Source organism: Macaca fascicularis, chromosome 14, assembly GCF_037993035.2.
Source record: "Macaca fascicularis isolate 582-1 chromosome 14, T2T-MFA8v1.1".
Lineage (NCBI taxonomy): Eukaryota > Metazoa > Chordata > Mammalia > Primates > Cercopithecidae > Macaca > Macaca fascicularis.
In genome coordinates this window covers 34,094,850-34,108,821 of record NC_088388.1, presented here as the reverse complement: position 1 = coordinate 34,108,821, position 13,972 = coordinate 34,094,850, and the positions used below count along the sequence as shown (strand labels likewise).

Below are 13,972 nucleotides of genomic sequence, written 5' to 3'. Positions count from 1 at the left end.
CACTGATTGACTTTAGGGTACACTAAAAAGGTAAAAACATCATCCATGTTTCCCTAGAACTCAAATAATTGAGGAATGATAGCTTATAAGTCCTATAACCTGTATCAAAAGAACTTATATTTGAGAACAAAAATCAAAAGATATAACAAAATAAAATGCTAAAAGTTGCCCAAATATACACTCTGAAAAATAAAATGAGACATCAAACATATAAAACCAATAAGGGTCTGATTACTTACAGAAGACACGATTTATGATAAGAAGAACTGACAATCTATTTGGTAATAAAAAATAAGAAAGATCCTAAAGAGTGGAAAGGAAGAAGACAGAACCTAGGACTAATGACCACAGTCAAACAGAACACAATGCTCTTTCTGCATAAAACGAGCAATATGTGAATTCTGTTGACTAACACACATTTAAAAGGATTTAACATATTTACTTATTAATTGTACCTAGTTCCAGAAATAGTTTAATGTTACTTATAATAAAATAAGCATATGTCAAAATAGTATTAAAAGTCATAAGAATAAAAGGAAAATGATGATGAAATCAGAAACCTAGTAACTGCTCTATAGAAGCATTAAAATGGGTTCTAAACTCTTTGGGAGCCAAGTCAGAAGAAATTAAGACCAGTTACATGGAAATCATTACTTAATAAAATAACAGTTTGGGAGGTAAGACAAAATTTTCCCTAAAAACTAAATCAAAGAGAAATTCACAAGAAACATTCTTATATAACAGAATGAAAGATACCATTATCGGAAATTTTATAGAAAGTGAAGAAATAGTATTTACAATGATGATCTCTTGAGGCTATTCTTGGTAAGAGCTGAAAGGTAGCAAATCATTACATTCTATAATTTGGATGTTGCCTTCTTTTGAAAATAGAATACGGTATTTTCTTTCTAAACAACTAGAACCATGTCAGTGGATGTGTTCAGATGAACAAATTTGCAAAAATTGTAACACACCATCAAAGTTGATTTTGGGTAGCTTTGGAGGAAGAGACGTTTTTCCATGGGTGTTTAATGAAGCTTAAGTTCTTTGATCAAATAATCAATATGACCCTTAAAACAAACTTTGCACTCGAATGGCAACATAGAAATCATAATTCAGTCGTGCTGTTTTTGTAGAAAGTAGTATTAACATAAACTTTATTTCTGGTAGTCTAACTAGACATATGCATAGCATTTAGATCAAAATACATATCCCTTGGATTCTTAACTCCTTCAAATAGTTTTAAAAGGAAGCTTATTAAAATTTTCTCATATTTATAAACAACTTATTCTACTACACAGTAAGCTTTTGAAAACTAGTGTCAATATCTCATTAATCTTAATATTCTCTATAATGTACGGTACATCTTATAAATTAGGTGCTCACTACTATTTATTGAAAGAATAAGCAGTAGTAAAAATTTGACTGTCTCAAGGTTGAGTGTTCTCTGCAGCTGACTGAAGAGACATCCATGTGCTTTAGATACTAGATATGCAAACTTTTACTCTTGCCTAAATGGAAGGTTATTTTACATTTAGAAACAGGCAGCCAACAACAGGACCCCTTACCAGGAGTCAAATATTCCCCTGAAATCTTGAGTTCTGTGCTGCGGGTAAAAGAAAGAGAATACTCAGGACAGTAATATTTTTTAAGTAAAAGTTACCAGCTGGCTACCTTGGATCTGAAAGTTACTTTGGTATATCTCATAAATGCCAGATTTTGAGCTGTCCTGTAACCTGGATGAATAGAGTACAAAATAAGATCTTCAAAGAATATGAATTCATTTACTGAATGTAGTTATTTGTTTCACTTATCTGAATGCAACGAGTAATTGTTTAAAAAATATCAAGCTGTGTATTCAAAAACTATTCAGCCAACAAGTTCAGCTCCTCATTCAGGATGCCCAAGGATTATTGTGAATAAAATTATGTCACTGGCATGGAACACAGACGCTTGTTTTCATGCTACATCATGAGGCTAGGTCTCCAGTTAATTCAAAGGATATATAAGGATAATTTGATATAAGTTAAAAAGAAAAGGGAGCAACAACACAATCTATTATATAAGTTTTATTTTATAACTCCTATATCTACAATTAAGTATATAGAAGTTGTTATGGGTAAAGGATTTGAAGAAGAATTACCTAGGGAGCATGCCAAACTATACAGCTTGACCAAGAGAGTTTATCTGCAGAATCTAAGGCTGGTGAAAGATCAATAAATGTGAAGAAATGTATTCTTAACAATTTTCAGTACTGTGCAATAGGTTATAGCAAAGGTGAACAGTGAAAGAGAAGTGCCTAAACCTACTTATTATGCCATAAACTAAATACTAGCTCAACGGAATCAAATTTGTAGTTTACTGAAATGAAAGCAGGCATAGAATTTTTTCAGAATTATAAAAACCAAATGGACTCAAAATTTTAGGATATCAGAGAGGTGCTCTTTAGAAAATATATTAAATTATTAATACTTGACATTCATTTGGAAGAGATCATTCTCATAGAGTTAACTGGAATAAAGGGTATCACAAGGATTGGAACCACCATTTGAAACAGGATTTTTTAATTATTTTTGGGGGGGAAAGAGTCTTGCTCTGTCACCCAGGCTGGAGTGCAGTGGCACGATCTCGGCTCACTGAAACCTCCATCTCCCAGGTTCAAGCAATTCTCCTGCCTCAGCCTCCCGTGAAATAGGACTTTAAAAGGTTTCGTGACAAACAATATTTGCCCAGGAGTTATTCAAGTTAATATAATTAATCAGGAGACTCATAATATATACAATTCCTGGTTCTCAGCTATATACAATGATGTAATCTAAAAATCATCAAATGGGCTGGGCATGGTGGCTCACACCTGTAATCTCAACACTTTGGCAGGCTGAGGTGAGCGGATTGCTTGAGCTCAGGACTTTGAGACCAGGCTGGGCAACATGGCGAAACCCAGTCTCTACAAAAACTACAAAAATTATCTGGGCGTGGTGTATATACCTGTAGTCACAGCTACTTGGGAGACCGAGGGGAAGGATCACTGGAGCCCAGGAGGTTGAGGCTGCAGGGAGCTGAGATCGTGTCACTGCACTCCAGCCTGGGAGCCAGAGCAAGACCTCATCTCAAAAAATGTGTATCAGAAAATTAAAAAAAATAAAAACCATCAAACAGTCATCATAGGCTATACATAGAGAATAAGATAGCAAACAATAGAACTACAGGATTATTTTTTAAATTAAAGAACAAAAACATTGATTTGGATCTGTAATGTAATACCTAAGTTCCTAGTTCTTAACTGAAAACATTCTAAAACCCAATAGAAAAAAGTTAAGCTTACATGTATATTGTAAGGGACTGTTAATTATTTTTTACAATGACGCAAGAGATACAATGACCCAAGATACTACATATGTTTGAGAAACTATTAAAATTTCTCAAACTGAAAGACAAAATTTTAACTAGCTGGTTATTAACATGTTTATTTATGGAACAGTTTTTAAAGATGAAGTTAAGGAATTGCAGAAAAGACATAATGTGTGTATATATTTTCACTGTAAATTTAATATATCCATGACAGAAATTTACCTTTGGATACCATAAAAATGTCGACTAAGATTTTCTGCAAAGACAATATCTGAATTTTGAATTGTAGGCTCCATTGATGGTCCAGAACACTGAAAAGAGAGGTAATTTGTAATCTAAATTCAAAATCTCTTTTAAATTTAACATAAATCATTTGAGCAGGCTTAAAAGAAAGAAAATCAAGCAAATGTTCTTAAAGCTTGGGGGATGATTCATGAAAATCTGGCAGTTCTCAAATAAGTTCAACTCTAGAGTAGCCACTAAGTCTGGAAATATAGAAAAATATGTTATAAATGGATTATTGATTTCACATTATAATGCCTGAATAAAACAAACTACCTATGTTTCCAAATTTAGGCCACCCTATAGAATGTCAGTTCTATGAGGGCAGAGATCTCTCTCATGTTCCCAGCTATATAACCAAAGCCAAGAACAATGTTTGGTACAAAATTGATAAACCATACATATTGGTTGAATGAATGGGAGAATGATTCATTTTCTTATTACTATCAGATATAATCCAGTGAACATGATGATGATTTACTAAATGGTATTAAACTATTCTCAATGAGCTTATGCCCATCTTCCTCTTCCAAGAGAATAGCTTACTCATTTCATGGGGCTACAACTTAAATTTTCTACTGAAAAATACTAGTATGAAGACATGGACTTTAAAGATTTTCAGGGCTAGGCATGGTGGCTCACACCTGTAATTCCAAAACTTTGGAAGAAAGACTTGAGGACAGGAGTTCAAGACCAAACCTGGCAACCTAAAGAGACCCCATCTTTACAATAAAGCAATCAAAGGTTTTCCTATTTGTATGTCTCAAAACCATAATCTTGATATATACAGGTTGAGTATCCCTAATAAAAAGTCTGAAATTTTAAATGCTCTAAAATCTGAAATGTTCTGAGAGTCTACATGATACCACAAATGGTAAATTCCATACCTGACCCCATGGGATGCATCATAGCCAACATGCAGTCAAAATTTTTGTTTCATGTACAAAATTCTTTAAAATAGCATATAACATTACCTTCAGGCTATGCATACAAGGTACATATGAAATACAAATGAATTTTGTGTTCAGACTTGGGTCCCATCCCCAAAATATCTCATTATATATATGCAAATATTCCAAAATTCAAAAAAATCTAAAATCCATAACACTTCTGGTCCCAAGTATTTCTCATAAGGGATACTCAACCTCTACCTCAGAATCAGAAAAAATTATCATTGCCACCTTAAAAATCTAAATACTACAGTCTCCATTTACTCTACTTGTAAATAAAACTTTTTACTCAAAAGTTCCTACTCAGGCAGAAATAAGAAGAAATATGATTACAGTTTGTTTGCTACCTTTGTAAGTACCAATCTAACTTACAAAAAATCAAGGTGGCAAGTTTCAGCCAGGTACAGTGGCTCATACCTATAAAACCAGAACTTTGGGAAGCCAAGGTGGGCAGATCACTTGACGCCAGGAGTTCGTGCCCAGCCTGGACAACATGGTGAAACGCCATCTGTACTAAAAATACAACAATTAGCCAGGCGTGGTGTTGCACCCCTGTAGTCCCAGTTACTTGGGAGGCTGAGGCACGAGAACTGTTTTGAGCCCAGGAGGCGGAGGCTGTAGTGAACTGAGATCACTCGATTGCACTCCAGCCCAGGCAACAGAGCAAGACCCTGTCTCAAAAAAAAAAAAAAAAAAAAAAAGGGAAATTTGAGTTAAACATATATATTTCCATTACTCCATCTTAACTGGAAGTTACATGACTGTCAATCTGATAAAGTAAACCTAATTTAAAAAAACAAAAACAACAGTAATAACAACAATTAAAAAAAACTGACTAGCTGGTCAATTTGTTCTTTACATGACAAAAGGTTTGAATCAACAACCACAGTTCATAGTTTCCCACTACAATATTAAGAACAAGTATTAGTTGGGGATAGGGAACAACTTTAACATTTTAATACAGACATTAGGCAGAATAATCTGTCTTAATTACAGATTATTAATTTGTTTTAATTACAGTTAAACATGGTGGTAATGAGCTAGAATTTTGAAAACTGGACAAATATGTGTTGAAATTTCAAGTTACTTACTAACTGTGGGATCTGGAACAAGTAAGTTACTTAAGCTTTCTCAATTCATTTCCTCATGTGTATATTGGATTACTAATAAGTATCTCAAAGAAGTGTAAAAGATTAAATTAGTAAGTGTAAAACATCAAACATATCCTGAAACACAGTAAATAGGATTCAATAAATGGTAACGACTATTATTGTTCTACTATTCAAAAGGACCTTTTGTGCCCATTAGAAACAGAATACAGAAAATATTTAAGTAACGGTCCTTATACCTTCTCTCAGGGCCAATTCAAACACACTCTCTTATTATTCCAATATTTAGAAATATTTTATGTTTTAACTTTCACATTTTAATAATTAAATAACTTCAACTATAATAAAAGGAAAAACACATTTTCCTTCCATTTGAAAAGAAGTATATATTTAAGATGAATATTCTTGAACATAAAAACTTACCATGACAACACCACCAACGTATTCAAAAGCACAATGAGCTATACAGCCATACTGAATAGTATAGCCAACAAGTCGAAAGGTTTTCCCCAGAACACCACGAAGCATAGTTCTATGTAGACTCTGCCACCATTGGCCTGATGGTAAATTTCAAAAAGTTTCATGATCAATACTATTTAAAAACATTTAAGAAACAGCTCTATTGTAAAATATTTTACAATCACCCAAAATGTACTAAGTGCCTAATACAATTTGGTGCAGGAAAGCAAGAGTTTATCATCAGTTCTACTAATGATATTATGGCAAATTGCAGCCACTAAATATTTAGATTTACCAAAGTTTATATTCAAATGCCACTAAGTCTATATATGAATTATATAATTAGTAGATTCTAAATTAGTCTGTCCCCTTCCATGTCTTGGTTATTTCTTCTATTAAGGCAGATGCTTAAAAAAGATAGTAACTCTTTGAAAGGACTAATAACAGTTTTTCACATTTGTTCCTTGCTATATATTACTTCTTGCCATGTAATAGAAAATAATGGAGAAATCACTAGAATAGGAATATGGAGATTCAAGTTTCACACTGGTTCTTTTACTAACTTGTATAATCTTCAACAAACTACTTAACCTCTCTGGGGCCTAGTAGAAATAATCTCTCATAGAATGATTCTTAGAATCAAATTCAGCAACATATGTCAAAGTACTTTATAAATTATAAAGTTACATTCATTTGTGAGTTATTAACTATTGATGTAACAGAAGGAACACAGACATACTATGAAACAACAGCATAAAGTACCATTTAAAGATTTTTAAAAGCTATATAAAATTTTAAAATATTATTCATCTAAAATATTTCTAATATCTGTCCTTCCTATTTAACTGTCACAACTATGTATCATGCATTTCTCAACTAATAGCCTAACCCTTAGGCCTAGGCTACAATATACTGTTCTCAAATTAAATTTATTAAAATACATCAATAATAGTTTGTAACATCTGCTTAACATGTCAAGATTTACATATAATACCTCTGTAAGATAGATATTATTATCATCCTCAATTTATAGACAAGACAAAAAAAAGCCTAAGACTAGTAAAGTAACTGGCTTATTATCATCACAAAGTTGGTATAGGATGAAGCCAGTAATAAAAGGTCTCCCAACAAAGAAAAGCCCAGCATCAGATGGCTTTACCTCTGAATTCTTCCAAACATATAAAAAAGAACCAACACCAATTCTTCTCAAACTATTCCAAAAAACTGGAAATTGAGGGAATTCTTCCTAATTCATTCAGGTCAGCATTGCCCTAATGCCCAAACCAGACACAGGAAAAGAGAAACTACAGGCCAAAATGCCAGTGAGCTCAGATGCAACAATCCTCAACAAAATACTAGCAAACCAAACCAAACAACACATTAAAGAGATAATACACCACAATCAGGTGGGATTTATCCCAGGGATGCAAGGATGGTTCAACACATGCCAATCAAACAGCGTGATATAACACATCAACAGAATGAAGAACAAAAACCATAAAATGATCTCAATAGACGCAGAAAAAGCATTTGATAAATTTCAACATCACTTCATGATACAAACTCTCAAGAAATTAGGCAAAGAAGGAACATACATCAAAACAATAAAAGGCAATATATGACAAACCCACAGCTAATATCATACTTAATGGGGGAAAAGCTGAAAGCCTGTCCTCTAAGATCTGGAACAAGACACGGATGCCCACTTCAATCACCCTTATTCAACATAGTAATGGAAGTCTCAGCCACAGCAATTAGGCAAAATAAAGAAATAAAGGGCATCCAAATTGAAAAAGAGGAAGTAACTATCCTGGTTATGGATGACATGATCTTATATATAGAAAAATCTAAAGACTTCACCACAAATACTTTTAGAACTGATAAATGAATTCAGTAAAGTTGCAGGATACAAAGTCGACATACAAAAATTAGTAGCATTTTATTCACCAGGAATGATCTAGCTGAATAAGAAATCAATGGGATCAATAAAGCAATCCCACTTAAAATAGCTATAAAACATTAAAAATGTAACTAGGAATAAATTTACCCAAGGAGGTGAAAGACCTCTAAAATGAAAACTACAAAAACACTGAAAGAAATGAAGAGGACATAAAAAATAAAAATGGAAAGACAGCCCATACTCATGGATTATAAGAATTAATATTGTTAAAATGACCATACTACCCAATGTGATCTAAAGATTCAATGCAATCTCTATCAATATGCCAAAGTCATTTTTCACAGAATTAGAAAACAATGCTAAAATTCATACAGAACCACAAGACCCCAAATAACCAAAGCAATATTGAGCAAAATGAATAAAGCTGATGGTATTACACTACCTGACTTTAAAATACACTACAAAGCTACAGTAACCAAAACAGCATGGTATTGGTATAAAAACACATAGACCAATGGGACAGAACAGAGAACCCAGAAATAAATCCATGTATTTACAGCCAACTGATTTTTGACAAGGTGCCAGGAGCATACACTGAAGAAAGGACATCTCTTCAATAAATGGTGCTTGAAAATTTGGATATCCACATGCAGAAGGACAAAACTAGTCCCCATATCTCTAACCATATATAAAAATCAACTTAAAATAAATTACAGACTTATAAATAAGATCAAACCATAATACTATAAGGGAAACACTTCAAGACAGTGGTCTAGTCAAAGATTTTATGGCTAAGAAATCAAAAGAACAAGCAAGAAAGAACAAAAATAGACAAATGGGATTTAAACTAAAACGCTTCTGCTCAGCAATGAAAATAATAAAGTAAAAAAACAACATGTCGAATGGGAGAAAATATTTGCAAACTATGCATCCGACATGGACTAACATTCAGAATATACAAGGAACTCAACAGCAAAAAACCAAATAACCCAATTAAAAAGTGGACAAATGATCTTAATAGACATTTTTCAAAAGAAAACATACAAATGGCCAACAAATATATTATAATATGCTCAACATCTCTAATCTTCAGGGAAATGCAAGTCAAAACTATAATCAGGTATCATCTTACCCCAGTTAGATTATTATCAAATAAGACAAAGTAAGTGCTGGCAAGGATGTGGAGAAAAGAAAATTCATATACCCTGTTAGTGGGAATGTAAATTAGTACAGTCATTATGGAAAACAGTGTGGAGGTTTCTTTAAAAACTCAAAAGAGAATCAAAAAATAATTCTCGCAATCCTGCTACTGGGTATTAATCCAAAATAAAGGAAATCAGTATATCAAAGGGATACCTACATCCCCATGTTTATTGCAGCTTAGCTACTATTCACAATAGCTAAGACATAGAATCAACTGAATATCCATCAGATGAACGGATAAAGAAAAACATGCTATACATACACAATGGAATATTATTCAGCCACAAGGAGAATGAAATCCTGTTATTCAAGGCAATATGAATGACCCTGGGGCACATTATGTTAAGAGAAATAAATCTGGCACAGGAAGAAAAATACCTTACGTTTTCACTCATCTGCAGGAGCTTAAAAAAAATTGAGCCTATGGAAGTATAGTGTAGAAATATGGGTATCAGAGGCTGGGAAAGGCAGGTAGGAGGGGAGAATGAGAAGTTGGTTAATGGACACAAAATTACAGCTAGACAGGAGGAATGAGTTCCTGCCTTCTGCAGCACTGTTGGGTGAATACGGTTAACTATAATTTATTGTATATTTTCAAAAAGCTACAAGAAGATCTTCACTGTTCACAATATAAAGAAATGATGTGTTTGAGGTAAATATGCTAATTACTCCAATTTGATCATTATATAATGTATACATGTAACAAAATATCACTGTATCCCAGTAATAAATACATTTATTACATACCAACTAAATACAAAAGGAAAAACACTGAAAGTAATCTAGAACGTATCTTAGTAAGTTGTTGTTGGTTGTAGTATTTTATATATATTTCAGATAGTAAAAGTGAGCAAATATTTAAGTTGTTTTTCACTGTGAGAAAAAGAAGCAACAAATATGTAAAGGGACCTTAAGGATAAACTTGAGTTATCAAAACAAATTTACTTAAATAAACATGTATATATTTGTCTGTTTGCCTATTTAAAAATGTCATCCTAGCTCTGCCCACTGTGAAAAGGCCATTGTAAGAAGCAATGACACTGTAGTAATTATGAGCACTCTTAGTGCCCACATTTTTGGTTTCTAAGTATCATTCTCCACCAGAGCAGAACAGTCAGTGCTCAAAGACTGATGCAAACAAAGGAACCATTCTCAGGGGTCATCCAATGGCCAAATTCAGGACAATATAAGCCTAAAAATAGTTAACAGTAATTGATAATACATTAAATTTGGGACAATATAAGCCTAAAAATAGTAACAGTAATTGATAATACATTAAATTAAAAATGAAATTTTTAAAAAGATGCATGTGTTGGGGACAGGGAAAGTTCTTTATCAAAACATGACAGCTAATAAATGTAGAAGGAATGATAAAATTATCACCAGTGTAATAACTGATTCAGACAAGGGCCATTGATGCATGCTAAAATACACTGAGTGAAACATTGTTGGTCAACAGGATATTTGAAAAGTATCAAAGTAGATTTTTTTTTTTACAAAGGGAACAAGGTATCTTTACAATGGGAAGATCTGGTAAACACTGTCTTAACTAAATGACCAAATTTAGCAGCATACTGATATCATGTAGCCTCTTACCAATGGAATGACAAGTACATCATCATCTGTGTACCATTCTTGCCGAAAATGTGTAACCTAAATATGATCATGAACAATCAAGACATATCCATATTGCAGACATTCAACAAGACAACCAGCTTGAACACTTAAAAAGTATAAATTTAATGAAAGGAAAAATTATACTAAGAGTACTATTTTCAATTACAAGAAAATAGAAGGACACAACAACCAAATACAATATGAAATCTCGAATTGGATCCTGGAGCAAAAGGAAAAAGAAAGCTATGAAAGACATGGGGACAACTGGGTAAATCTGAATACATAAAAATATATCACTGTTTCAGTGTTAAACTTCTTAACAATATCATGCTATGTAGTAGAATGACCTTGTTCATAGGAGATAAACAAGGAATTATTTTGAGAAAAATGCTATGACTGCAACTTCCTTTCATATGGTTCACTTCTACTGCTAAAAATCATGTATAGAGATGAAGACAAATTGATACATACACATATATACACACACACGGATATATTACATATGGAGGAAGATAGAAAGCTAATGTGGCAAATGTTCATTGTTAAATCCAAGTGAAGTGTATACAAATGTGCACTGCACTATTTTTCTCAGCTTTTTTGGTAGAATAAAACTTCTAAAAAACAAACACTTGGGGGAAAAAGTGTGACTTCATTCATTCAACAAATACTTATTAAGCTACTACTATGTACCAGATAACTGTGTTCAGCCCTGGGAATACAGTAGTGAACATGATGCCTTCTCTCATACAGCTTATAGTATAGTGGGGCAGATATCATATATACACAAAGTAAACAAATAAATACATAAATACATTAAGTATATTTCTGTAAAGAAAAATATAGTAAAGTGATACAGAACAATGGGTGAGGCATACTTTCTTTAGGATGAATCAGAAAAGATTTCTCTAATGAAAATGCCATTAAAGACAATGCTGCATTTAACTTTCTGAAGAACGACCAAACTGTTTTCCAAAGCAATTGCACCACTGTACATTTTTACTAGTAATGCATAAGGTTTCCAATTTCTCCACATCCTTGCCAACATTTGTTACCATCCATGTTTTGATTGTAGCCATCCCAGTGAGTATGAATCTCACTGTGGCTTTGATTTGCATTTCCTTAATAACAAAATATTCATAAGCACCTCTTTCATGTGTTTATTGTATTGATCACTATTCTTTCGAAAAATGTCTACTCAAACACTTTGCCCATTTAAAAAATTGGGCTACTATAATTTTTAGTTTAATTCAATCAAAGATTATAAGCATTCTATAAAATAGTACCAACAGATTGCATTCAATCAAAGCACGTTATAAAATAGAATCAAATGACTGAAAGCCAAGAGAAAAAAAATTACAAAACAGAAAGAGAGCAACAGGTGATTCAGGTATTGAACTTAACATATGAACACTTTAAAATAACCATGATTAACATTCAAAAAAAACAGAAGGAAAGATAAAAGTCAGCAGTGACCAAAAATCTATTAAAAATCAAGTGGAAATTATACACAACACAATACTACAAAATAAAATACAATAACTAAAATTAATGCATTACATGAATCTACCGGCAGATTCTGCCTACTAGGCTCAGCCTAACAGAAGACAAGTGAACTGGGCAAGTTGGGAGAAAGTAGTAAGACTGAAGGACACAGAGGAAAGCAGGTACACAATCCAGGAGAAACAGTATTAATATAATCAGAGACCTAAAGGAGAGGAACCAAGAATAGGACAGAAGCAATATTTTGAAGAAATACTGGTAGGTAACTTTCCAAATTGATGAAACACATTAACTCACAAACTCAAGAAATTCTACAAACCATGAACAGGATAAACACAAAACACATAGATACATCCAGGCACAGTATAGTCAAGATGTTGAAAAAGACAATGAGAAAAGTTTAAAATTGGCCAGAAATTTACCTTATTTTCAAAGAAAAATTTTGTCTCTTCAACAAAATGGAATGGCTACCTTTACATAAGAAATAATTAAAACGAGAATAAAATAAAATGGCATTTTTAAAGTATGAAAATCACCAAACTATAATTCTATGCCTGATGAAAATATACCTCAAAAGCTAAAGAAAAAAATAAAAACACTTTCAGAAAACAAGTTTTGCGAATATTTTTGCCAGCACAACTGTAATAATATATATACTAACAGGAATAATTCAACCAAAAACAAAATGTTGTCAGATAGAATTTGGCAAATGGGCCGGGTGCGGTGGCTCATGCCTGTAATCCAACTCTTTGGGAGGCCAAGGAGGGGGGATCACCTGATGTCAGGAGTTGGAGACCAGCCTGACCAACAAGGAGCAACTAAACCCCATCTCTACTAAAAATACAAAATTAGACAGGTGTGGCGGCACATGCCTGTAATCCCAGCTACTCGGGAGGCTGAGGCAGGAGAATCGCTTGAGGTGGAGGTCACAGTGAGTCGAAATAATGCCATTGCACTCCAGCCTGGGCAAAAAGAGCGAAACTCCGTCTCAAAACAAAACAAACAAACAAAAGAATTAGGCAAATCCAGGAAGGAAGGAAGAGAACTGAAGAGTACATACATATTTGGATAAAGATACTGATGCTGTTTAAGACTAACATGTTTTACAGGACATAAAACATATATAAAAAAGAACACTAAAAAATAGAACTACCATACGACCCAGCAATTCCACTACTGGGTGTATATCCAAGAGAAAGGAAATCAGTATGTTGAAGAGATGTCTGCACTCCTATGTTTATTGCAGCACTATTCACAACAGTCAAGATTTGGAATCAACTTACATGTCCAACAGATTAATGAATAAAGAAAATGTGGTATATATACACAATGGAATACTATTCAGCCACAAAAACCAATGAAATCCTGTCAAACAAGGCAAAATGTATGAGCCTGGAGGATAATTCTGTTACTGAAATAAGCCAGGCATAGAAAGACAAATATCATATGTTCTCACTCATACATGAAAGCTAAAAAAGTTGATTTCACAGAAGGAGATAGAATAGTGATTACTGGAGGCTGAAAAGTGTGAGACACGATAGGAAGGGATTGGCTAGCAGATGCAAAATTACAGCTATATAGAAGAAATAAATTCTACTGTT

General features: G+C 33.2%; 1 protein-coding gene across 18 annotated transcripts in view; it reads right to left on the bottom strand.

Annotated features, from left to right (window-relative positions):
- IMMP1L (inner mitochondrial membrane peptidase subunit 1) overlaps positions 1–13,972 on the bottom strand; it is an 83,332-nt gene that overhangs the window by 31,329 nt on the left and 38,031 nt on the right. For 17 of the 18 annotated variants that reach the window (XR_012423356.1, XM_065528341.1, XM_065528347.1 and 14 more), the window contains 2 exons: positions 6,116–6,249; positions 3,574–3,662 (listed from right to left, as the gene is read on the bottom strand). Coding sequence is in view for 17 of the 18 variants with exons in the window: in XM_065528341.1 (XP_065384413.1) it covers positions 3,574–3,662; positions 6,116–6,249 (223 nt within the window). In the remaining variant the exon portion in view is untranslated. The remainder of the gene's footprint in view (positions 1–3,573; positions 3,663–6,115; positions 6,250–13,972) is intronic. The other variant, XM_074014004.1, reaches the window with a different exon arrangement.